The sequence below is a fragment of the Danio rerio genome, chromosome 8 (assembly GCF_052040795.2).
Source record: "Danio rerio strain M-AB ecotype USA chromosome 8, GRCz13ab, whole genome shotgun sequence".
Taxonomy (NCBI): domain Eukaryota; kingdom Metazoa; phylum Chordata; class Actinopteri; order Cypriniformes; family Danionidae; genus Danio; species Danio rerio.
The window spans coordinates 61,315,001-61,342,366 of NC_141028.1; the positions used below are offsets into that span (position 1 = coordinate 61,315,001).

Consider the following 27,366-nt stretch of genomic DNA (forward strand, 5'->3'; position numbering starts at 1 on the left):
GTGTGCGTATGCATGTGTGTATGCGTCATTGTGTGTTTGTGCGTCTTTGTGTGGGTGTGTGCACGCACGTGCGTGTGTGTGTGTTCATGCATCCAGGCTTATTTTAGCTAACGGACAGCTCAGCTCACCCAAATCTGTCCTTTTGTGTTGAGCGTCTCCCGCTCCGGCCATCACTGATGCAGGAGATGATCTTCCTCCAGCAGAGCAGCAGAGGAGATCTCCGCTCACACTGTCTGTGGTCATTCCTCTAATGCACGTCAGTGGTGACCGTCTCATAGAGAGACCCCCAAAACTTGAGCTTTATTGGCATGATCGCTTAGTCACTGGTTCGAGTCCTGGCTGGACCAGTTGGTGTGTCTGTGTGGAGTTTGCATGTTCTCCCCGTGTTGGCATGGGTTTCCTCCGGGTGCTCCGGTTTCCCCCACAGTCCAAACACATGCGCTATAGGGGAACTGATCAACTAAACTGGCCGTGTGTGAATGAGTGTGTATGGGTGTTTCACAGTACTGGGTTGCGGCTGGAAGGGCATCCCCTGTGTAAAACATATGCTGGAATAGTTGGCAGTTCATTCCGCTGTCGCAACCCCTAATGAGAAATGGGACTAAGCTGAAAGAAAATGAATGATATATAAATGTTATTTCTCTCTCTCTCTCTCTCTCTCTCTCTCTCCTTCTCTCTCCATCTCTCTCTCTCTCTTTCTCTCAATCTCTCCCAAACTGACCTTTCCATCAGTTTCCTATGTAGAATATCAGCAGACAGTTTCTGGCAGCGTACAGTAAACTAAACCTGATCTGGCTGATCTGAGCACAGCTGTATTTTTAGAGGTCACACTGTAGGCAGATCCCAGATCATTTGTGCTATTAGTGTTGCACTGACATTTGAATTAGTTGTGCAAGTAGAAATTGGTGCGTGTGTGCTTGCATGTGTGTTTGACTCTGTTCTAACCTTGTGGCAAATCTTTTTTGTTATTATTTTTTGATGTTCCTTGAGGTCTGTTTACATTGTTATCAAGCGTGTTAATTGAGATAAAGGGGCTTAATAAATACCTTTAATTATAAAAATTAAACCCTCTCCATTTGTACATGTCATCAGAGGAGGATTAGCCCCGCCCACTAGTGACCATCTCTCCCTCATTTGCATACAACTTAAGTCTTGTTTTTGAATCTGCCACTATGCTGACACACAGGCATCTGTAGCTCCGCCCTCTTCTGAAAACAGCACAATCTCATTTGCATTTAAAGAGACACATTTTACATCTTATGTAAAGGGGCAGAATAGGTGTGCTTTAAAATGAAGTGCCACTCAAAGTGTTCTGACGTCTTGCTTTGGTTTGCTCAGCTGTAGGTATTCAGATGAAGCTAGAGTTCTTTCAGAGGAAGTTCTGGACCGCCAGCAGACAGGTAACTTTTTAATCAATTATTAATAAAAGAATGAATGAATAAATGAACAAATAAATGACAATTAATGAATGAATGAATGAATAACTATATAAATGTGTAAATGAACGACTGAATAAATGAATGGATTAATAAATAAATAAATAAATAAATAAATGAGTCAATGAATAAATGAATGATTAAATAATAAATAAATGAATAATAAAAAAATGAATGAATGAATGAATTATGAACAACTATATAAATGAGTAAATGTATTAATGAATAAATAGATAAATAAATAAATAATAGAGTAAATAAATAAATAAATGAATAAATAAATGAATAATTAATAAAAAATGAATGAATGAATTATGAACAACTATATAAATGAGTAAATGTATGAATGAATGAATAAATAAATAAATAATAGAGTAAATAAATAAATAAATAAATGAATATTTAATAAAAAATGAATGAATGAATGAATTATGAACAACTATATAAATGAGTAAATGTAAGTATGAATGAATGAATGAATAAATAAATAATAGAGTAAATAAATAAATAATTAATAATGAATGAATGAATGAATTATAAACAACTATATAAATGAGTAAATTTATGAATGAATGAATGAATAAATAAATAATAGAGTAAATAAATAAATGAATAATTAATAAATGAATAATTAACAAATAAATGAATAGATGAATGAATGAATAAATTACCATGTAAATCAGTAAATGAATGAATGAGTAAATTAATAAATGAAGAAATAAATGTATAATTAATAAATGAATGGGTGAATAACAATACAAATGAATAGATGAATGAATGAATAAATAAATAAATAAACAAGCAACTGAATGAATAAATAAGAATAATTATAAAATGCATGGATGAATAGGTATATAAATGAGTAAACGAATGAATGAATTAATTAATAAATAAATGATGAACAAAGGATGCCCTTTCCCTTTGCAACCCAGTACTGGCAAATACCCATACACACTCATTCACACACACACAAACACTAACCACTGTGTGTGGATGAATGAATGAATGAATGAATGAATATTATATGTAACTTTGGTGTTATGTAGTGTTATAAATGTAATATAACAATAATAATAATACATTTTATTAATAACACGCTTTTCTAAGACCCAAAGGGCTAACAAGAAAGTAATGAAAAAATGAAACGTACTTATTTTACTCATAATGTTGTTTTCTGCCCTTACAGTGTTTTCTGTCTTCTATTATTATGTGTATTTCAGTGTTTGTTTTCTGTCTTGCATATTTCAGTGTGCGGCGCTTGATGGAAAGTGTTCAATCAGCTGTGATAACGATGTGAGTGTCCGCATTTAACATTCTTACCTCTTTCTCTGTAATAGTCACATTAAACTGATGTCCTTCTGTTCCCCTGTGATGTGTAGGACATCAGCTGCTACCTCATAGATAATAATGGATTTATTATTGTGGCCGAGGATCAGTCTTTGGTAAGAGACTTTTATTTGAGGTAGTGATTGATATCTGCTCCTGAATATTTAAAGGTGCTGTATAGTGCATTGATTTCATAGGTTAAATCCGGTCTTACTGTAACGTTGACTTCCATTCAGAAAGCAGGCAAAGAATATACAGTTGAAATCAGAATTATTCGCCCTCCTGTCATTTATTTTCTTTTTCAAGTATTTCCCAAATGCTGTTTGACAAAGCAATGAATTGTTCAGTGTTTCCTCTAATATTTGTTCTTCTGGAAAAAGTCTGATTTGTTTTATTTCAGCTAGAATAAAGCAGTTTTTAATTGCTTTAAAGCCATTTTAAGGTCAATATTATTCGCCCCTTCAGCAATATTAGTGTTGGATTGTCCACTGTTCTACAATGACTTGCCTAATTACCCTAACTTTACCCTAATTACCCTAGTGAAGCCTTTACATGTCACTTTAAGCTGAATAATAGTGTCTTGAAGAATATCTAGTCAATGGGGGGGATTAATAATTAATAATTCAGCAGGGCTAATAATTCTGACTTCATCTGTATGAATTTATACTGTATGTAATTGGTTTAAAGTTCTTAGTTTTAAGCTGGTATGATTGTGATGTTTACCGTGTGCTGTGTGTCTTTCAGACTGGTGTGTTTTTTGGAGAGCCTGAAGGAGCGGTGATGGGCAAACTGGTGTCAATGGGCTCATTTAAGAGGTGTGTCTGTAAAGCAGTTCATTCATTCATTTTCCTTCTGCTTAGTCCCTTTATTCATCAGGGGTCACCACAGTGGAATGAACCACCAACTATTCCAGCATATGTTTTACACAGGGGATGCCCTTCCAGCTGGTACTCCCTGTGTTGGTGTGGGTTTCCTCCGGGTGCTCTGGTTTCCCCCACAGTCCAAACACATGCGCTATAGGGGAACTGATCAACTACACTTGCCGTAGTGTATGAGTGTGCGTGTGTAAGTGAGTGTGTGGGTGTTTCCCAGAACTGGGTTGCAGCCGGAAGTGCATCCACCATCCGAAAACATATGTTGGATAAGTTGGCGGTTCATTCCGCTGTGGTGACATCTGAAATAGAGACCTCTGATAGATTACACTGAACTTCTGTGCTGATGTACATGGTCATATCGACAACAGAAGGTCAACACAAACTCAAAGCTGCTCACACACACACACACACACACATGAATGTGAGCTGACTCACACATCAGTGCTTGAAGAACAGAAAGAGCTGCGAGCAACGGCTATAATTATCTCTGATTTACAAGTTAATGTGACGTAAAAGAAGGCCAGTTCAGACCACACATGTAAACACACACACACACACATGCACGCACACACACTCAAGTAAAGGAAGTGTCTTTTTTTTTTTGCGATCTCCTGAAAGCTGAACAAAGAAGATTTATACTGACACACACACACACACACACACACACACACACAGACTTGTCATGAGCATGTCCATCTTCCACAGCAGTATGATGCTCTGAGTGTTTCTTTATCGTGACCAGAATGAGGACTCAGCAGATGTGTGTGTGTGTGTGTTTCAGGGTGAATCTGTATGACTACCGGGCCATCTGTAGGGTGTATGCGCAGACCAGCGACACAGCACACACACTTCTACACGTGAGTACACTGCAATCACATCTCCTTATTAGAAAGGACGACCCTAAATGTGCACAGCCTTCATGAAGATGTGAACAACCTAGGCTCATTCTGGAAACGTAGCCCCGCGGACGCTTCTGGAGGCCGCGAAATACGTCCCAGGAGGTGCGTATTTGTGCATTTTTTGTTTTTGCGAATCCGCGAGAGGTCACTGTGCACGCTTTTTTGCGTCTCGAACGCCTATCTCGAGCGCGCACCGTTCGCTCCTGCGCTGTTCTCGCATAAAGCCGCCAGAGGCCGCTGTCGAGCGACCGTCTGTCCGACTGACTCAATAACTGAGGGATTGACTGGGCGGCCGGCCTATCGACCAACCCAGCCACCCTACTCCATCTTCCCTAAACCCAAGCAATGATTTACAAAAGCCGTCCAGAAAAAGAAAAGCCCTCGTCTGATTTTACCAGCGTTTTCGGATTTCGCCGTAGTCTCGCCTCGTCACGAACTCGTTCGCTTTATTTATTGGATTCTGTTTTTTGTCTTACCTGATTTTCGGGAACTGCTCTTCCCTGGACTCGAACCCGGTCCTCACCACGGCTGGCTCCTCCTCCTCCAAGACTCCGCTCCACCAAGGTAACACGATGAGCTAACCGGACAAACTGGTTGCGGTGGGAAAGCCCTCCACACGGAGGTGAGCCATGCCGGCAAGCGCAAAGAGGAGCGGCGTCACACCGCCCCGTAGCGTTCGCTTGAAAAAAAACGATATGCAGCCATAAGTACCTCCACGTAAATCGCGGTCTCCCGAAACATCCGCTGGGCTACGTTTTCCGAATGAGCCTGGGTTGGATGTGAAAGTTAGTACTGGAAAAAGATTAATCACTATTAATCGCAAAATAAAAGTTTGTTTTATAATAATCTGTGTGTGTGTGTGTGTGTGTGTGTGTGTGTGTGTGAGTGTGTGTGTGTGTGTGTTATGTATATATATAACAATATGTATTAGTGAGGTGATGCGGTGGCGCCGAAGGTAGTTCTGTCGCCTCACAGCAAGAAGATCACTGGTTTGAGTCTCGGCCGGGTCATTTGGTGTCTCTGTGTGGAGTTTGCATGTTCTCCCCACGTTCGTGTGGGTTTCCTCTGGGTGCTCCGGTTTCCCTTACACTCCAAACACACGTACAGGTGAATTGGGTAGGCTAAATTGTATGTAGTGTATGAGTGTGAGTGCATCCACTGCATAAAAAGATATGCTGAATATGTTGGCGGTTCATTCCGCTGTGACGACCCCAGATTAATAAATGGACTTAGCTGACAAGAAAATGAATGAATGTGTATGTGATACACACATAGATAGAAACAAAACTAAACAAATCTATCCTTCTCTCAAACACACACCATTGCTTTTTTTCTCAAAATAATTCAGTCGCATGCGTCCATTACGACATATCCATTATTAAAATGTACTTAATAATACTAGATTTGCAACGATTAGCTAATATTTAAATATAACAAGTAAATGAATATTAATATTAAACTCCTTCCACTCATTTCTTATATTACATCAAGTAAATGTGTAAATATTCAATATTTACCGTCAAAAATATACAGCAGACACCTGATATTATAATTGAAAAATTATGGGAGGACATTTCTAAGATTTTACTTCACCAAAAAGTCATTTCTTTTCAGTCACAAGTCAACATCAACCCTCATTTGGTGAAAGATACCCAAAAAGAGAGACAGCGAGGACTCTGGGCTCATTTGTGGAGCAAAGCAGCCAACCGAGCCAAAGTTCTGGAACAGCCCAAAGGAGAGCCCGATCCTCATAGGCTTCACTGTGGGCACAGATGCCAGAGATGTGGGTGTCTGCGCCCTGCTTTTCCACTCTGAGAGGCTGATTTACACACTTGATCTGTATATATCTGTATAAACACTTCATGTGAGCTGTGAATCCGCCCTGAGAGGATTTACTGTAAGACGTCTGGAGCTCCTCCAAAGAGTGATCGCATCCAAAAGAAAAGTGTGTACATTACATATAGAGTATAGCGGCTCGATTATGGAAACATCATAGTCATGATTATTCAACCATTCATTTTCCTTCGGCTTAGTCTCTATTTCAGAGGTCGCACTGCAGAATGAACCACCAACTATTCCAGCATATGTTTTACGCAGTGGATGCCCTTCCAGCCACAACCCAGTACTGATAAACACCCTTACACACACACACACACTCATACACTACGACCACTTTAGATAAACAATTCCCCTATAGCGCATGTGATTGGACTGAGGGGGAAACCGGAGCACCCGGAGGAAACCCACACCAACACGGGGAGAACATGCAAACTCCACACAGAAAACTGACCAAGCCGGGACTCAAACCAGCAACCTTCTTGCTATGAGGCGACAGTTCTACCCACTGAGCCTCCGTGCCGCCCGTCTAAAACATTTTGGACTATATATAGTTTTTCTCCCTGTAAATAAGGTTGACAGTACATCAGAGATCATTCACATTCCTTAATACTGAAGCAGAATGGGACAAACTAACAAAAAGTTCCATCAATCATGGGAATAAAATAAATATCAGACTTTACTACTGAATCCAACCCAAGCTCATTCTGGAAACGTAGCCCCGCGGACGTTTCTGGAGACTGCGATTTACGTGGCCGGAGGTACGTAAGGCCTTGTTTAGTTCTTTTCGAGCGAACGCTGCTGGGCGGTTTGGCGTCGCTCCGCCCCTCCTCTTCGCGCTTGCCGGCCGACGGTTCGCCTCCGAATGGAGGGCTTTCCCGATGCAACCAGTTTGTCCAGATTGTCACAGCATGGCCCCGGAGGAGGAGGAGGAGCCGGAGCCGGCCGCGGGGACAACGGCCTGGATCGAGTCCGGGGAACAGCAGGTTCCGAAAATCAGGTAAGACGAAAAATGTAATCCGAAAAATAAGGGAGAGAACGCGGCGGGATCTGAAAACGCGGTAGGAATCGAAGACGAGGGCTTTTGCGCGACCGGCGCTTGCTCCCGAGAGGCACCCGAGACGGGAAAAAAACGCACACAGCGGCCTCTCGCGGATGCTCGAAAACAAAAAACGCTCGAATACGTACCTCCCGGGACGTAAATCGCGGTCCGCAGAAACGTCGGCGGGGCTACATTTCCACAATGAGCCCGGGTTGAATGAATCAAGCATCTTCACTTTAAGAATTAAACTCGACTTGCTTGTTATTAAAGCTACAGTAGTCCTTCAGTGGAGAGCAGTGAGGGGTTTTGTCCTTGTCGTTGTCGTTTGATTAATAATGTCAGCCAATCACAGTCATTTCTGATGAGCACATGGTCACGACGGCCGATCAGTGGTGTTTAAGAACATGCTCTCAAATGTCTGGTATCGATTAAAATGTCAGTATCGATTGCTATCGAACACTGAAAGCCACTAATAAAGATCAGGAGATTTGAACATGTGTATGAGGACAAAAACAGAAGTGGTGAAACCAGTCTACACTGTCAAAAATATCCAGAATTTAGCAGTTTCTCATACTTTTTGATTCATATTTATCATCATATTTATTCTTTAATCTTTATCTGAATTGCATTATTAGATCTTGATCTTTCTTCCAACATCTTCTAACCTGGTCTGTGTCTGCGTGTTTGATTGGTTGTTGTTCTCTCCCTGCAGCCCTACTTTGCTCTGTTCGCAGCTATCCGATGGCTCCTGACGGAGTTTGTCATGTAAGACGCTGATCTGGTCATAAATCGATGACTTATCTGTGTAGTGTTTTCGTTTGTATTCTTTATGTTGTCCTGTTTACTTTTCTAGAGTCATCCTCCCTTAATTATTTGATTTGGTCTTGCAGATTCCTGGTTGAGTTTAACCTGTACAGCTGGTGGCACTCTGACCTCACCATTACAGGTATGACGGATACTGTGTGTGTGTGTGTGTGTGTGTGTGTGTGTGTGTGTGTGTGTTTCCCAGTACTAGGTTGCAGCTGGAAGGCCGTCCGCTGCGTAAAACATATGCTAGATAAGTTGGTGGTTCATTCCGCTGTGGCAACCCCTGATTAATAAAGGGACTAAGCCGAAAAGAAAGTGAATGAATGAATGAATATCTAGTCAAATATAATGTGCTGTCATCATGGCAAAGATAATGTTTATCAATCTATTATGTTTAGAAATGTGCTGAAGAAAATCTTTTCTCCGCAGCTCACAGAGGAGGCAGAACTCTGCTGGTTCCCTGCGACACCGAGTATCCAGCCTTCGTGTCCGAGCGCACCATTAAAGAGACTGTGGGCAATATTGACTGTGAAAGCTGTGTGAAGTATGTGCTGCACTCACACACACACAGAAACGAAAACATACACACACATCACAGCTTTTGTGTTGTTCGTTCACGTACACATAATTCTGAAATACTCCTTTCAGTTCTGGTTGTGATGTAGGAAACCCCTGATTTATTGACCTCATAACAAAGAAAGAGTGTCTCAATAAATAGTAAATCAATTTGTTGTTGTTTCCCAGAGATGGGTTGCAGCTGGAAGGGCATCCGCTGCGTAAAAACCTGCTGGATAAGTTGGTGGTTCATTCCGCTGTGGAGACCCTGGATTAATAAAGGGACTAAGCCGACAAGAAAATGAATGAATAAATGAATGAATGAATGAATTTGTTGTTGAATTTTGGACAGGGTGATTTTGTAGTAAATTCTGGCCTTTCACATCCTGTACTTTTTTCTCATTTTTTTTACTAACTAGGCATATATAATTTTATTCTTAAAAAGGTAAGCTTACATGAAATTGCAACAAGTTTTGTTCTGAATTAATTATTATCAAATTTTAACCTTTAGCATGTTTAAAAGAAAGCGGAAAAAACAAATTTTGTGGCATGCCAAAACTTCTCCATGGCCCCAACAGCCCTCAGACCCCATAGGGTTAAATATTATTAATTTTATTAAATTATTATTAATATTTAATATCACCAAAAGAGACATTTATCTGGGTGTGTTCTATAAGTTATGGAGAAAATGTATGAGAGTTTAATTTATTTTATTATTTAAATAAATTATATTTTATTTAAACTAACTTAAATGTAATTTATTATAATTTATTTTAATTCATGTATTGCTCAGAAATGCAACTAAGTAAAGTTAAACTGTGGAAAATGTATAATAGTTTTATGTATTTATGTAAATACATTTTTATTTATTTTATTTGAACTAACTTAACAGTAATTTAATTTAATTTAGATATTGCTCAGAGAAATATAACTTAATAAAATTAAACTGGGGTCAATGTGTTTTATTTATTAAATTTATTTATTAACATATATTTTATATATTTAATTATTTTATTTTATTTGAACTAGCTTGAATTGAATTTAATACAATTTTGTTTAATTTATACATTGCTCAGAAAATATCAATAATTCAAACTAAACGGGACACAATCTTATGTAAATGGGGAAAATAAAACTCAATTAAACTACTACAAGCTTTAACCTGAAGTAGTTGTGAAGATGATGATTAAAAAGATAATCCATTACTCCATATTTAATTTAATATACATCGATGAATATGCAGATATAGAGTTTGCACATATAAATATGCTTTACGAACACACAATAGCCTGGATATAGTTTACATACAGCACTGGCGACCCCTGGAGGACACTTTCACGCAGTCTTTTCCATGTTTGATTTGCAGATCGTTTGTGATTCAGCAGATTCCCAGCAGTAATCTCTTCATGGTGGTCATTGATAACACATGTGACTGCAGCGACTTCGGACCCGTGACCATGGAGCCTGTCGAAATCATGTATATCCTTAAGAAAAGCAGCGTCATTTTACTGATTAATCCTGGCTATTTGTATTTACTTTCTATTTCTCTACTGTGCATGTCAATACTCACTTTTCTTGGACATTTCAAGCGTTTTCCATTCATTTTCCTTAAACTCGAATAACAAATGTATAATAAATGTATAATTTACAGCAAACTGAAGCCATTATTAATGTAAACTAATGCAACATGCTAAATTTGGTTGTTAATAATTGTTGTTGAACTTATGACAGATTTGTGAAACTTGTTTTAAACCATTTGTATTGCTTTAATTACAAATAATACTGGGAATACTTGATGTTTCATGCAAATATTAATTTAAAAACATGAAATATGAAAATTAGACTTTATTATTCAATGATATTTGAAGCTGAATGCATGATTCAAGAGGTGGGACAGTACAAAATAGCAATAGTGGAGTCTTTAAGCTCATATTTACAAGACTAAATGTCATTGATTACACAAACAACCACTGCTTTTATTGATTAATTCACACAATTTGTTTTATTATTCAAAACAGTTTTATTAAAGCTTCTTTATTTTTTAAATATAGTACTTTTGGAGACTCAAAATATGCATGCATATACAAATTAAATGCAAACATGTAAGTGTTTTAATTTTTAATTTTGTAGATTATGTGTGCATGTGCTCACATTAATATATATACAGAGCACACACACACATTCTACTCATTTTAAAACTAATAATTAATAAAGGTTCATGCTGATTTCATTTGCACAGCACTTGTTTTGCACAATCATTTTAGTTTTAATGTCAACCAGCAGGTGAAATGAATGCATTCTGAATCGTAAAGCATTTTCCAGCTCTCCTGTTCATCCCTTGACTTCAGTGCACATAATGAGTCTCTGAAATGTGAGCGGCTGAAGTTTCAGAAGGACAGAAGACGTCCAGACACGTGCCATCCATTCCATCATGAGGTACAAACACAAAACACACACACACACACTCAGTATTTTTGACAAAAAAGTGCTTAGAAATGTGCATTTTAATTCAGTGTTTGACTCCTGGAAATGCTTTCAGATGAAATATCACGTCCAGATTAGTGCTAATGTAGTCAGAATGGTCCAGCATTTGTCGTATAACACTTGAATAGCTCTGTTCAAGATTTATTCATGAAATGAAATGTGCGAAGTATCACAAGCAAACTCTTAAAATTAGACTAATTTCCTGAAATAAGCTTTGCATTTAGGGATAATTATTAATAGTTTATCAAAATTGGTTTTAAGTGTGCACATTTAGACACTAGTATTCAGCTTAAAGTGACATAACTAGGGTAATTAGGGTAAAGTTAGGGTAATTAGTCATTGTATAACTCTGTTCTGGAGACAATCCAACACTAATATTGCTGAAGGGCTAATAATATTGACCTTAAAATAGCTTTAAAACAATTAAAAACTGCTTTTATTCTAGCCGAAATAAAACAAATCAGACTTTCTCCAGAAGAACAAATATTAGAGGAAACACTGTGAACAATTCCTGAATCTGAGAAACATCATTTGGGTAAATAATTCTGACTTCTGTACATAGGGAAAAACTGCATGCATAAATGTCAGATTTCAGAGTGTAATAATATTAATTCTGCTGTATTTTTTTTGTCTCGATCTGCAGGAGAACTCAATGGAGTGCGGTGGTTCAGTCAGTCTGTCTCCATCCTCTCCAGCTCTTCTAGTGCTAATAATCTCCATCTTCAGCAGGTGATGAAAACCCAGTTTGACCCAGTGTCCAGCATGCAAAAACCCATCAGTCGTCAATTTATTTACACCCGAACTCTCAAATCACCTGTTGATGAACCGCTTTTTAATATTGTCCATATTTTATGTGCACTTCTAGTCAATGGAGCCTTTCCACATGTGCGCGTTTCTCAGCATTGAAGGGGTCATAGTTGGTAAACTCAGAGCGCAGTGAATGCGAGAGGACAACACATCATTATTTACAATCATATTAGCTGAAATAGAGACAGAAAAACTCCAGGATGGTGTTCTCAAGACTTTGGGAAAGAGGAAATAATAGTGTGACTGATAACGGCAGTCGGAAGAGAGAATCATGTCAGATTTACTGTCCTGCTGCCATGCATTACACACCACCGCACACACATTTGAGGCAAAGATGACATAATACACACATAAATACACATAATTTTTCATGCATTTAAAAGAAATGTTAAGATTTAAGATGTTGTTAAACATGTCATAATAGTCTTGTGAAAAGGCTCCATAGGAAACATTTACAGACAAGGCTACGGGAGTCTAAGTACTGTGCTGATTTATTACATTCAGGTAGGATTCATTCATATCTACTGTACCAATACAAGAGTCGTGTCATAACTTTTAGATTCGCATTAAAGGGACAGTTCACATTAAAATGCAACACAGGCTCAATGTGAACATGTACCCCGTATATATTTCTGGAGATCGTGAATTATGTATCCAGAACTACGTATGGCTGCATCTTGAGTCTTTTCTTTGGTCTTTAAAACGAACGCTACGAGGCGGTTTGATGCCGTTACTTTTCACGCTACCAGCTGACTGCTTACCTCCATATGAATGGCTTTCCTGCTGTTACCAGTTTGTTCAGTTAGCTCGCCATGTTCGTCATTGGACTTGCAATGTAGAGAGGAGATGACCACAATGACAGGGTTGGAGTCCTCTGAAGAACGGTTCCAGAAAGCAGGTAGGACATAAACAGAATTAAAAATGAAAATAAACGAGTAAATAACAGGGTAAGAATGCGGTAAAACGTGTTAAAAATCAGATGAGGGCTTTTCTTTTTCTGTTTGCTTTTGAAAACCGTCATTTGGGTATATGGAAGACGGTGAGCGGGTCAATCGGTGCTTTTGAGAACACTATTGGTTGGGTTTAGGGGAGGAGGAGGGTGGGTCAGTCGGTCAGTGATTCAATCAAACATTCGGTCAACAGCGCCTCTGGTGGATTTATGTGAGAACTGAAACTGCAAACAAATGTAGCTCCTGGGACGTATTTGGCGCTCTCCAGAAATGTATACAGAGGTACACTTTCAGAATGAGCTTGGGTTGCAAAAATGCACAGTTAAGCCTGAAATTATTCATACCCCTGCACTGAAAAAACATGATTCATTATATTAATAAATTATTTTAAGGGTTAAGGGGTTGTAAACAATTTATAAAGAGCTGAATTTACACAAATTAGGTTGAACATTACTAAAGTTAACTTGTTTGTTAAAATTCAGCCCGTATAAATTGTTTGCAACCACTTAACCCTTTAAATAAATTAGTAAATGCGAGGAATAATTTTTTCAATAAGGCTAATTTCGATTAAAGTTATTTTTGCTCAACCTGTTTTTCCAACACAGGCTTATTGTGATTACGTACCCCCGTATACATACGGTATGACGTCATTCCATTTCTCGCTTACAAGCTGACCGCTTGCCTCTGTATGGATAACTTTCCTGCTATTACTAGTTTGTCCAGTAGCTCAGCATATACGTCAGCGGACTTGAGACGCAGAGAGGAGTTAGTCACAACAACAGGGTTTGAGTCGAGCAAAGAACGATTCCAGAAAACAGGCAAGATAAAAACAAGCCAAAACATAAACAAGTAAATAACAGGGTGAGAATGTGGTAAAATCTGAAAACGTGGTAAAAATCAGGCGAGGGCTTCTCTTTTCTATTGGGTTTAGGGAAGGAGGAGGGTGAGTCAGTCAGACAGCAGCACCCTCTGGTGGATTTACGAGAGAACAGCAGGCGAGAATGGCACTCGCAAGAAAAATTTGAGAACTGAAAAAGCGTACACAGCAGCCTCTGGTGAATTAATGAAAACAAAAACTGCAAAAAATGTAGCTCCTGGACCGTATTTATCGCTCTCCAGAAATGTATACAGAGGTACATAATCAGAATGAGCCTGGGTTGTTTTTTTTAAGACCGGAAATGACACAGGCTTGTCTCAAAAGATAATAAGATGATGTTCAATTCAATTCAATTCAATTCCATTCAGCTTTATTTGTATAGCGCTTTTACAATGTAGATTGTGTCAAAGCAGCTTCACATAAATGGTCATAGTAACTGGAACAGTGTAGTTCAGTTTTTAGTGTTTAAGTTCAGTTCAGTTCAGTTTAGCTCAGTTCAGTGTGATTTCAAGAGGCATCTTTGTGAAACAAAAGCAAAAATTCTCAGCTTTTATTTACATTTGAAGAAAAAGTAGCATGTCTAAAATGATTTATACCCTTCTCAATAATCAATAGACAAGCCTTTATTGGCTATTACAGCAGTCAAACACTTTCTGTAATTGTTTATTAGATTGTTGCATTTCTATATCTTTATAGAAATCTATATCTGTTTTTGCCCATTCAGCTTTAACTATGAAGTCTTTCACACTTACTTTGAGTTTTTGTCTTGTTTCTAGTCCAAATATCTCAAAATAATTTAAATCAAGAAGCATTTTCTAGACAAGCATAGAATATTGTGTTGTTTTCAGAAATAATGAGTCGAAAATGCAATAATAGTAAGGTTTATTTTGCTTACCATATTATTTATTTATTTATTCATTCATTTATCTGTTTGTTTGTTTGTTTTACACTTTCACTTTTCACGCTATTAATAAACCGCTAACTTTTAAGACTATTAACTCATTACCATTAACTCATAAGACTTTTAGCACAATAAAATACTACTTTATTCATGATTAATATCCTAATAATAGACATGAAATCAACCAGTATAAAAGAAGATTCTCATTCAGGTTTAAGTCAGGACTCTGGCTAGGCCACTGTAAAACTTCCACAGCGATGCCTTTTGTTCTTCATCTTACTATCTTTTGTGTAATTTCCGGTCAAAAAAAATCAACTTGCTGATTAAATAAAAGTAACTTTAAGTCAGGATTTGTCGGGCATATCAATAATTTCAGGCTTGACTATAAGTTATTATTTGCTCACTTGTTTCACACCTGTGTGAATTTCGTCTGTTGAGCACAAAGGAACATGTACTGAAGAATGCTGCAATAAAAACACATTTATTTACATCATATTTTTTATTCCCACTATGGATGTCGATTTCTCCTGCATATTTTGTTTTGTGTTCAACAGAAGGAACTCAGAGTTTTGAACCAGCTGAGTGTGATTTAAGTGATGAGTCAGTTCAGATGTTTGCGTGAACTGCCCCTTTAAGTAATATGATTTTCAGCCATGACTGTGAAAATGCAGTAGTGTAATAAGTGTGGATGTTCTGTGTGAACGTTGCCTTACAACATGAAATACAACCAGTTTGTGTACTTTTGAAATAAAAGCTTTTTAAAAATAAAGAGCTTTTTTATGTTTAATGACTATTTATTTTATGCAATTATTTTTACCCATTTTGTCTTCTGTTGCATGGATTTCTTTACAGCCAAAATTACACTGTATGATGTAAAATATGAATTTTTCATTTATGCCAAAATTCATTAGGATGTTAAAAATAAATGATTTTGCATGAAGACATTTAGCCACACATATTATTCTAATGCACACTTAATGCTATTAACAAATCATCGACATTTAGCACAATAAACAAGTAATTATCTGCTTTTTAACAGTTATGTAGTTGGGTTTAGCTTTTGGGTTGGATTAGGGATGAAGAATAAGATCATACTTGATAAATATTTTTACAATGTTTTTTTTATTTATCTTAGTAATAGGCAAGTAATAAGCCAGTAGAAAAGCAGATTCTCAATTGGGTTTATGTCAGGACTCTGGCTGGGCCACTGCAAAACATCCACAAATGATGTCTTTTGTACATTGTCTTACTATTATTTTTGGAGAAAAAACCTAATAGCTGGTTTATTATTAAATACTTTTATTGTTTAATTAGCTGGGTTTCGGTGTTGGGTTGGATCAGGGATGTACAGTAGAATAAGAGCATACTTTATAATATTTCATATCCAAATAATATGCAGGTAATACACCAGTAGTGCGAATTGTTTACACTAAAGTTTTAACAGATATTCAGTGAATTTCCTGCTGTTAATATATCAGAGTTAATATTTGATTATAATGTGTGTTGCTAAGAGCTTAATTTGCACAACTTAAATGATGATTTACTTGATAACTAACTCTCAGATTTACTTATAGTCTTATACATCAATGGACAGCTTATTTATTTTTCTGTTCAGATAATGTTAAATCTCAGTTTCAACTAATTTTCCTGTATGACCTATTTGTTGTCGTTCTGAAAAGAAAGTCTTATTTGTTTTATTTCGGCTAGAATAAAAGCAGTTTTTAATTTTTTAAACACCATTTTAGTGTCAATATTATTCACCCCTTTAAGCCATATTTTTTCTCGATAGTCTACAGAACAAACCATCTTTATACAATAACTTGCCTAATTACCCTAACCTGCCTAGTTACCCTAATTACCCTAGTGAAGCCTTTACATGTCACTTTAAGCTGTATAGAAGTGTCTTGAAGAATATCTAGTCTAATATTATTTACTGTCATCATGGCAAAGATAAAATACATCAGTTATTAGAGATGAGTTATTAACACTATTATGATTAGAAATGTGCTGAAGAAATCTGCTCTCTGTTAAACAGAAATTGGGGAACAAATTAAGCGGGGGTGAATAATTCTGACTTCAGCTGTTTATATATAATTTTTTAAAGTACACATTTTGGGCCAGTGATCTGCAGTTTGTTTGTTTTTTGTTAGATGAGTTGATCAGTTCTGTCTTTTGGACTGACTAATGTATCTGCACAAAAGTATTACTGTAAACGTCCTGAAGAAGATATGAATGTAAAAGAGAGATCTGTGAACCCAGTGCTGCTGAACATTCTTCACACACTCAAATTCTTCGAAAATAATTGATTCTTCACATTTGGTTAAAATAAAGTGACAAACAAACACACTTCACTAAACACTTTGATGGCTTTATTTACAGGGAATGCACAGCGCACGGTCTACTGAAGGAAACCTGTTGCAAACATAGTAGATGAAGCGTGTGTGTGTGTGTGTGTGTGTGTGTGTGTGTGTTTCTCTTTTTAATCCAGTGATATATTGCAGTTGAAAACTTGGGGAATATTAAAAAAAAAAAAAAAAAATTACAAGGGGGCGAATAATTCTGACTTCAACTATACACACACACACACACACATATATATGTATATATAAAGAGAACATCTAAGAAAATAAATATATAAAAGGATATTTCTTTTCTTTCCTAATAGAAAACAATCAGTCTTTTCGCAGTAACTGTTTCAGCGCTATAAATATAAATAATGTGTTTTTATTTCCTCTCATCACTTGCAGACGTACTGGTCCACGATGCTGGAGCAGCGTTTGCAGCGCACGTAGCAGCACCAGTGGAACTTGCAGTGGCATCTCTCCACCAGCTCCGCTTTGTACTGGTCGTACCCGCGTCCGCAGCACATGAGCGCGCAGCCGTCCATTCCCTCAGACGTCTTATTGCAGAGCCGCCCCTGCGTGCCCAGAGAGCCAGAGCTGCTGTTCCGGATGCAGTAATCCGGGCTGGGCTGCAGGTACAGCAGGTCCTGGCCTGACGGAGGGCTGAATTTGGAGTGCATCTGCACCAGTTTCCCACGCCCGTTCATCCTCATGGCGGCGGCGCTGTCGTATTTCTCCTTCAAAACGTCGCCTACTTTGCGGAAATCAGCGAGCTGGAGCCAGCAGGTCTTCAGACTGCAGGAGCCGGACACACCGTGACACTTACACGACACGTCAGCCAGATCTGACACTATCTGTGTGCACAAGAGAGAGTGTCTGTTAGCTGGAGAGAGGATCATGGGAAAAATACTAAACAGAGATGGAATCTAGGGAATCAAGATTATTAATTCATTCATTCCTTTTCCTTCGGCTTAGTCTTTGATTTATCAGGGGACACCGCAGTGGAATGAACCACCAACTATTCCAGCATGTTTTACACTGCGGATGCCCTTCCAGCTGCAACCCAGCACTGGGAAACACCCATAGACACTCATTCACACACACATATATACTACGGTAAGTTTAGTTGATCAGTTCCCCTATAGCACATGTGTTTGGACTGAAACCGGAGCACCTGGAGGAAACCCACACTAACACGGTGGAGAACATGCAAACTCCATATAGAAACAACAACTGACCCAGCCGGGACTTGAACCAGGGACCTTCTTGCTGTGAGGTGACAGTGCTAACCACTGAGCCACACTAATGATGGCTGCAGTTCTTTTAATAGCCACAAGGGGGAGACATAAACCAAAATACTGAGGAATTGCTTTAAATGCACACATCCCTTGTAATTTCACTTTCAACTTCAGGAGAGTGTCGGTTAGCTGGAGAGAGGAAACATACTACACAGTGCTGGAATTTAGGAAAATGTAGATATGTATTCTAACTTGGGTGGCTTCAGATAATCATGACAGCTGCAGTTCCTTTAATAACCACAAGGGGGAACCAAAACCAAAATACAGAGGCAGGTTTTAAAATGCATCCATGGCTTTTACTTGTCCACAGATCGCCGACCTTGGTGGTACATACCAGGGACCTCACTCTTCAGTTTGCTTTTCAGTATGCTTTTAACATCAAGAGAGAGAGACTGTCGACTGAAGAAAGAATCATGGGGAATGTACTACACAGCTGGAATCTGGGGAATCGAGATTATTGTACAACATGCAGTTGCTTTAATAGCCACAGGGGGGAGATACAAACCAAAATACAGAGGCACTGTTTTAAATGCACGCATGCCTTTTACTTTCACTTTCAGCTGGGGGTAGAGAATCATGAGTGAAATACTACTCAGAGCTAGATTCTAGGAAATTGCGATTATTAAATAGCCATTTGGCGACGCAGTGGCGCAGTAGGTCACCAGGGGTCGCTGGTTCTAGCCTCGGTGTTTCTGTGTGGAGTTTGCATGTTTTCCCTGTGTTCGCATGGGTTTCCTCCAGGTCATGAGACATGTGGTACAGGTGAATTGGGTAGGCTAAATTGTCCGTAGTGTATGTGTGTGTGGATGGATGTTTCCCAGAGATGGGTTGCGGCTGGAAGGGCATCCGCTGCGTAAAAACGTGCTGGATAAGTTGACGGTTCATTCCGCTGTGGCGACCCCGGATTAATAAAGGGACTAAGCCGACAAGAAAATGAATGAATGAATAAATAAGCATCTGATCTGGGTTATTTATTTGAACTGCGGTTGTTTTCAGACAACCATGATGGCTGCAGTTCCTTTGATAGCCACAAGGGACACTCAAATACAGAGGAATTGCTTCAAATGCATGCATCCCTTTTACTTTCACTTTCAACTGTCAGCTGGAGAGAGAGTAGTTGGTAAAACAGTACAAAGGGCTGGAATTTAGGGAATTGCGGATATTTATTCAAACCGCGGTTAGAATAAATAATCGTGATGGTAGCAGTTTCTTTAAAAGCCACAAACCAAAATGCAGAGGAAGTGTTGCAAATGCATGCATGCCTTTTACTTTCACTTTCAAACTGGCAGTGACTTTGAGAGAGAGATTTGTTTGTTTTTATTTGCTTGCGCTATAAATAAGGTCAGCACAGTGGTTAGAACTGAGTTAGAAACTTGCTGAGTCCCGGCTGGGTCAGTTGGTGTTTCTGTGTGGAGTTTGCATGTTCTCTTCGTGTTGGCCTGGGTTTCCTCCAGGTGCTCTGTTTTCCCCCACAGTCCAAACACATGCGCTATAGGGGAATTGATGAACTAAATTGGCCTAGTCAGGGCTTAATTTGTGACATAACAATCCGGATCCGGCACCTCTAAAACCTGTTCCGGCACCTCATTTTACTGCTCCTTCTCCTCACACCCGCCACTCCCCGCTCTTCACTTTTATCCACGACTTCCCAACCCTCTTCACTTTCGTCCACGATCCCCCTACCCCCCGGCCCCACTCTTCACTTTCATACGTGGGGTTAGGTGTGCGCATTAAATAACTGCATGCAGCTAGGTTTACAACTACACCCACACTCCTCACCCTGCGTCCGGCCTCGTTGTTATGCAGGTTCATCATCTGCCGGGCGCTCTCCGCGGAGCCCTTGCTGAACGTTTTCTCTCGCTCGCGGGCATCCACGAACTCTCTGCTGAAGCGGTAGCCGTAGTTGAGGTTGTCTCCGCAGCCGCCCCATAGCCAGTCACGAGGCAGGTCTTTGGGTCTGGAGGCTCTGCTGCAGCCACAGCTGGACAGCGCCCCCTCTCTGCAGGCACGGCTCACTGCATGCAGGACTCCTGCTGCACTGATGGCGAAGGCGAATGCTGACTCTCTGCTGCCTGACAAGAGGAAAAACAACAGGAGCATTAGCTGAGCAGCCCACACACACACATATATATATATATATATATATATATACACACACACTTAGCGGCCACTTTATTAGGTACACCTGTCCAAGTGCTCGTTAAAAAAAAAAGTCTAATCAGCCAATCACATGGCAGCAGCTCACTGCATTTGGGCATGTACACATGGTCAAGAGGATCTGCTGCAGTTCACAGCGAGCATCAGAATGGGGAAGAAAGGGGATTTAAGTGACTTTGAACGTGGCATGGTTGTTGCTGCAAGACGGGCTGCTCTGAGTATTTCAGAAACTGCTGATCTACTGGGATTTTCACGCACAACCATCTCTAGGGTTTACAGAGAATGCTCCGACAAAGAGGAAATATCCAGTGAGCGGCAGTTCTGTGAGCGCAAATGCCTTGTTGATGAGGCCAGAGGTCAGAGGAGAATGGCCAGACTGGTTCCAGCTGATAGAAAGGCAACAGTAACTCAAATAAGCACTCGTTACAACCGAGCTCTGCAGAAGAGCATCTCTGAACACACAACACGTCCAACCTTGAGGCGGATGGGCTACAGCAGCAGAAGAGCACACCGGGTGCCGCTCCTGTCAGCTAAGAACAGGAAACTGAGGCTACAATTCACACAGACTCACCAAAACTGGACAATAGAAGATTGGAGAAACGTTGCTGCTCTGATGAGTCTCCATTTCTGCTGACACATTCGGATGCTCGGCTCACAATTTGGCCTGAACAACATGAAAGCATGGATCATCCTGCCTTGTATCAGCGGTTCAGGCTGGTGGTGGTGGTGTAATGGTGTGGGGGAGATTTTCTTTGGGTCCATTAGTACCAATTGAGCATCAACGCCACAGCCTACCTGAGTATTGCTGCTGACCATGTCCATCCCTTTATGAGCACAGTGTCTCCATCTTCTGATGGCTACTTCCAGCAGGATAACGCAGCATGTCATAAAGCTCAATCATCTCAGACTGGTGAACATGACGATGAGTTCACTGTACTCAAATGGCCTCCACGGTCACCAGAGCTCAATCCAATAGAGCAGCTTTGGGATGTGGTGGAACGGGAGATTGGCATCATGGATGTGCAGCCGACAAATCTGCAGCGACTGTGTGATGCTATCATGACAATATGGAGCAAAATCTCTGAGGAATATTTCCAGTAGCTTGTTAAATCTACAACATGAAGGGGAATAAGGCAGTTCTGAAGGAAAAAGGGGTCCAACCCAGTACTAGTAACGTGTGCTTAATAAAGTGGCCGGCAAGTGCACATATACAGTTGAAGTCAGAATTTTTAGCCCCCCTGTATAAATTTCCCCCAATTTCTGTTTAGCGAAAAAGGTTTAAAACCTTGACTTTCTCAAACTGCAGTACACCTTGAGAGCCGTTATTATCCCATGCCTAGTAGGGAATAGTGAATGAGTGTATTCCGTATCCAGCACGTGTTTTTGCGGCGTACATACCGATGTGCATGACTCTGCCCAGCACTGTGGAGTTGTCGACGGTGCTGCAGTTCCAGCGGTGGTGGCGGAACTGGTGCTGGCACTCCCTGATGCCCGTCTTTGCCCCTTCTCCGATGTACTGCATGTGGTCCTGGTAGAGCTGGCAGAGCTTCTTCTGGCCCTTGGAGAGTCCAGATAACTGACTGCACAGCGGCTGACCACCGATCACATACACTTCAGGAATCAGCAGAGGATTCATCGCCAGAGACCTGCACACACAGACTCACACATTGGCTTCCATGGTTTGTTAATTGCTATATACACTTTTCTAAATATGTGGAATATCTTTTGTCCCTACCCAAAAGATCCCAAAAGATCTGGCAAATAAAGCTCACTTACCTAATATGTACAGTGAACTTGCCCACATGAAAAAATACTATAGTAATTTATAGCAAATACTGCAGTGTTTTTGAACCATTCTACAATTAGGTACATACATTAATCTGTTGTGGTGATTATACAGTTGCTATAGTGACAACAACTATAGTAATTGATCTGTTGTGGCGATTCAGCAGTTGCTATAGTAACACAACGACTATAGTAATATATCTGTTGTGGTGATTCTACAGTTGCTATGGCAACACAACAATTATATTAATTAATCTGTTGTGGCGATTCAGCAGTTGCCATGGTAACACATCAACTATATTAATTGAACTGTTGATGATGCTACAGTTGCTATAGTAACACAACAACTATACTAACTGATCTGTTGTTGCGATTCTACTGTTGCTATGGTAAAACAAAACCTATAGTAATTTATCTGTTGTGGTGATTTTACAGTCGCTATGGTAACACAACAACTATATTAGCTGATCTGTTGTTGCGATTCTACAGTTGCTATGGTAAAACAAAACCTATAGTAATTTATCTGTTGTGGTGATTTTACAGTCGCTATGGTAACACAACAACTATATTAACTGATCTGTTGTTGCGATTCTACAGTTGCTATGGTAAAACAAAACCTATAGTAATTTATCTGTTGTGGTGATTTTACAGTCGCTATGGTAACACAACAACTATATTAACTGATCTGTTGTTGCGATTCTACAGTTGCTATGGTAGCACAACAACTATACTAACTGATCTGTTGTTGCAATTACACAGTTGCTATGGTAACACAACAGCTATAGTAAATGATCTGTAGTTGCGATTCTACAGTTGCTATGGTAACACAAACACTATAGCCATTGTTCTGTAGTGGTGATTCTACGGTTGTTATGGTAACACAACAACAATAGTAATATAAACAAATACTGTAGTTGTTCTATACAGCAATAGGGTATATTATACTACAATACACCACAGTTTACTGTAGTAAAAACTTAAGTATACTAGAGTATATATAACATGTGACCAGTTCACTAGAGGTAATACTACAGTAAGCTGGAGCATTCATTAATAGTTGTAAATACTGTAATATATACAGTATACTACTCTTTACTATAGTATGGTTAAAAACTACAGCATTTACTATAAATGACCATAGTATTTTTCACGGAGGTGTAACAAAAATGAAGATGAAAAATACAGTTACACACTGACTGAATGAAGCAGGTTTAAACGTGTTCGAATCATCACGTACCACCATGAGTTTGCGTCCACGATCTCCAGCATGAAGAAGACACAGAAGGTGATGATGATGAAGAGCAGTGTGTGTGGAGTGTCTTTGACTCCAGAGCTCGTCCACTTCAGCTTCAGCAGCATCATAACCTGAAGAAACACCATGCAGAGTCAGCAAAACTCACACAGAGTCCTGCCACGCCCCCGTGTGGATGACATCTGAACAGCAGCCACAGCTGAGAATTGCAGGTAACTTTACACCACAAGAGAACATACTATAGTAAAGTGTTGGATCCTATTGCATAGAGCAGGGGTGCCCAAACTTAGTCCTGGAGAGCCGGTGTCCTGCTTATTTTAGTTCCAATTCCAATTTAACACACCTGAACCAGCTAATCAAGCTCTTTCTAGGAATGCTAGAAACTTCCAGGCAGATGTGTTGAAGGAAGTTGGAGCTAAACTATGCAGGGCACCGACCCTCAAGGACTGAGTTTGGGCACCCCTGGCGTAAGGTATTTACTTCATCTTTCAGCTGCATACTAGGGTATTTACTATAGTGAATTAATGACTTGTTGTCAGATTATAGTAGTTACTTTATCTATTCAATATTTACTGTATCTATTCAATAGTTCTTTGTTCTATTTAATGTATCCTCCATACTATAGTAAGAACTGTGGTAATGTTGAATTTATTAGTAATAATTAACATTAAAAATTATTATATTAATGGGGTTTCGCCCTTTGATTAAAGTTGTCAAAAAAGCTTTCTTTTTAGTAAAATATTTATTATATATTGATTTTATTTATATTAATTATATATTACATTTTAGAAGTTCTATAAAAATTTAATTTTATAAATAATATTAAATATGATTTTTTTTTTTTTGCATGTTACCATGGTTAGCATTTTGCCATTGTTTGTTGCACCTGGCTTCTAAGCTTATATTATTATTATTATTATTCATATTATTATTAAAACCTTATTATTATTATTATTATTAATATTTTTCAATTATCATTATTATTAATATTATTATAGAACATTATTATTATTAATAATAATAATAATAATGGTATTATAAAATATTATTATTATTCATAATATTATTACTAATATTAAAGCATTCTTATTATTATTAACACTAATATTATTATGAAAGCCTTATTATTATTATTTTATTATTATCAAAACATTATTATTATTAGTAGTATTATTAAAACCTTGTTATTATTATTATTATTAAAACCTTATTATTATTATTATTATTATTATTATTATTATTATTATTATTATGAGTAGTATTATTAAAACTTTATTATTATTTTTTATTATTAATACTATTATTATAAAACCTTTTTAATATTATTAATAATAGCAATATTATTAAAGCCTTTATTATTATTATTATTATTATTATTATTATTAATTTTATTATTAAAGCCTTAATATTATTATTATTATTATTATTATTATTATTATTATTATTATTAACTGTTTGATTTATTTATTGAATTATCCTTTTTCCCCCTATGGATTTTTTCTGAATTTAAGTTTGCTATTTAAATAATAAACAAGTGAAATAGAGGCAAAAATAAGTCATTCTACTGCGTTAAATCACTGGACTATAAGAAAAAACCACATGAAATGCATCCAGGCAATAGTACTTCCTGAACAAATGACATTTATAACCCGGTTCCTTTCAGAGAATGAGAAATAAACAACAGAACAGCTGTGTGCTCCTGTAGCTCTTCTTAAAGCAAGCTCTAACATGTAAAGCACTGACTGTACTGTATGTGTGTGTGCAACCTTCTGTAGAGCAGATTCACTGCAGAATTCATCAACACCAGCAAACACTGATTCACTAATCCCCCCAAAATCACACATACATTAATATAAACTCACTGCGCATTAAATTAATCCAACAGCCCTGCAATTAAAAAAAATAGTTTAAATAAGTAGGACAGGGTCTCATTGGAAATACCCGCTTTAATGATCAACCAAACATACCTCATTATACGTTTAGACTGCAGTTTGTAGGTAAAATGAACACTAGGGGACAGTATGATGACAACAAATTTAGTTCCTGTTCACACTAATGATATTACCAGGCACATAGCATCAACAAATAAATAATTCTTTCCATGCATTTCTTTGCACAAGACCAAATAAACACCACAAAACAACTTGATGTTTATGATTTGTAACAAATATGTTTGTGTGACCTATTCATCTATTTTAGAAGGACAACTTTTCTGGCATGGTCAGTTTGATTGGCAGTTCATTTTTTATGATGTCAGTGGACAAAAGAGATGAAGCAATGTAAAATCAAGGTAAAACTGTATAATGTTTAACGCAGTGTGTAGATAGCGCCCTCTAGTGGACTTGTCATTTCTATCATGCAATGAAACCTACTAGTGTAAACACAGTGGTGTAAACGCAGTCTATGTATTTCAGCTTCAAGACATATTGTAGACAGCGTCCTCTAGTGGATTTGTCATCTGAAATGTACAACCAAACGCACCCTAAGTAACCTATTTCATATTTGAAAAATGAATACAGCGCCCTCTAGTGGATTTGCCATTTGAAACCTACAAAAAATATAACTTAAGTGTCGTATTTCAGATTCAAAACAATGAATACAGCGCCCTCTAGTGGATTTGTCATCTGAAACGTGCACCAAAACTCATCCCAAGTAATGTATTTCACTCATAAAAAGTAGACAGCGCCCTCTAGTGGACTTGTCATCTGAAATATGCATCAAAACATAACCAAAGTAACTTATTTTAATTTGTATTGCAACATTATATTTATATTGCAACATGCTGTCACGACTTGCTGATGTTATAATGCTTTACAGTGTTAATGTTAAATGTAGATGCAGATATATAGATAGATAGATAGATAGATAGATAGATAGATAGATAGATAGATAGATAGATAGATAGATAGATAGATAGATAGATAGATAGATAGATAGAAATTCCCATATAAAAAAAAACCTTAGTAATTTTTAATTTATAGTAAACAATAGCATTTTCGATCATTTCAAGCACTTGAATTCATATATTGTGGTGAATCTACAGTTTAATTTAATTCTTTAAATTGACTATATAGCATATTATACTAAAATACAGCACACTTTACTTCAGTAAAGTACTTGAATTCATATTGTAGTAATTTTATAGTACCTATGGTGCCCCAAGAACTATATTAATATGAATATAATTACCTTCAATAAGCCATAGGGTACATTATACTACAATACACTACAGTTTACTGTAGTAAAACTAAAGTATGAGTAGTTTATCAGTTCACTATACAGTATGCTGGAGCATTCGTTATGAAAGAGGTGTGAAATCTGCGATATAAAGTGTAATACACTTTATTAAAGAGGGTTTAAGGCTCAAAAACACTATAGTATTTACTATAAATTACTAAATGATACCATAAACAGATAATAAATAAAACTTACAAGACTCTCCTAACTGATGTCTGTTCAAGTCGGCAGAAATTCAGATGATCAGATCGCGTTTACTCCAGTTGTATCCGTGTCAGGGGAAATATCCGGTTAGTTATTAGCATAAATGACGACTCATTTAAACAAAACGCAATCCCAGTGAGTGAATCTGACAGACAAATCCTGGAGTTGATGTGGCTGCTTGTCAGAATTCTCTCCCTAAAATCCATACAAACAAAACGCTTGAAAAGGTAAATCCAACAAGCTCAGGTAACTTCTCCACAGGTATTCCAGCGGTCGCGATCTCTTCATCAGCGATC

General features: G+C 38.1%; 4 protein-coding genes across 5 annotated transcripts in view; 2 read left to right on the top strand and 2 right to left on the bottom strand.

Moving 5' to 3' along the window:
• Positions 1–606, bottom strand: part of lrtm1 (leucine rich repeat transmembrane protein 1) — a 16,647-nt gene extending 16,041 nt beyond the window's left edge. The window contains exon 1 of the mRNA XM_087262704.1: positions 129–606. Coding sequence (XP_087118830.1) covers positions 129–276 — 148 coding nt within the window. The 5' untranslated portion in view covers positions 277–606. The remainder of the gene's footprint in view (positions 1–128) is intronic.
• Positions 1–15,560, top strand: part of cacna2d3a (calcium voltage-gated channel auxiliary subunit alpha2delta 3a) — a 104,967-nt gene extending 89,407 nt beyond the window's left edge. For both annotated transcript variants that reach the window (XM_087265618.2, XM_087265619.2), the window contains 11 exons: positions 1,339–1,400; positions 2,685–2,729; positions 2,816–2,878; positions 3,507–3,577; positions 4,419–4,494; positions 8,127–8,179; positions 8,305–8,360; positions 8,651–8,765; positions 10,143–10,255; positions 11,130–11,212; positions 11,904–15,560. In XM_087265618.2, the coding sequence (XP_087121744.1) occupies positions 1,339–1,400; positions 2,685–2,729; positions 2,816–2,878; positions 3,507–3,577; positions 4,419–4,494; positions 8,127–8,179; positions 8,305–8,360; positions 8,651–8,765; positions 10,143–10,255; positions 11,130–11,212; positions 11,904–11,993 (827 nt within the window). In that variant the 3' untranslated portion in view covers positions 11,994–15,560. The remainder of the gene's footprint in view (positions 1–1,338; positions 1,401–2,684; positions 2,730–2,815; positions 2,879–3,506; positions 3,578–4,418; positions 4,495–8,126; positions 8,180–8,304; positions 8,361–8,650; positions 8,766–10,142; positions 10,256–11,129; positions 11,213–11,903) is intronic.
• The window catches only part of mmp23ba (matrix metallopeptidase 23ba), a 568,642-nt gene that overhangs the window by 225,377 nt on the left and 315,899 nt on the right, over positions 1–27,366 (top strand). The window lies entirely within an intron of this gene.
• wnt5a (wingless-type MMTV integration site family, member 5a) lies at positions 17,533–27,254 on the bottom strand. The gene is given in 5 exon segments (NM_001079834.1): positions 17,533–17,991; positions 20,215–20,507; positions 21,991–22,238; positions 23,615–23,742; positions 27,062–27,254. Coding segments are annotated over 4 exon segments (1,125 nt in total). The 5' UTR covers positions 23,740–23,742; positions 27,062–27,254.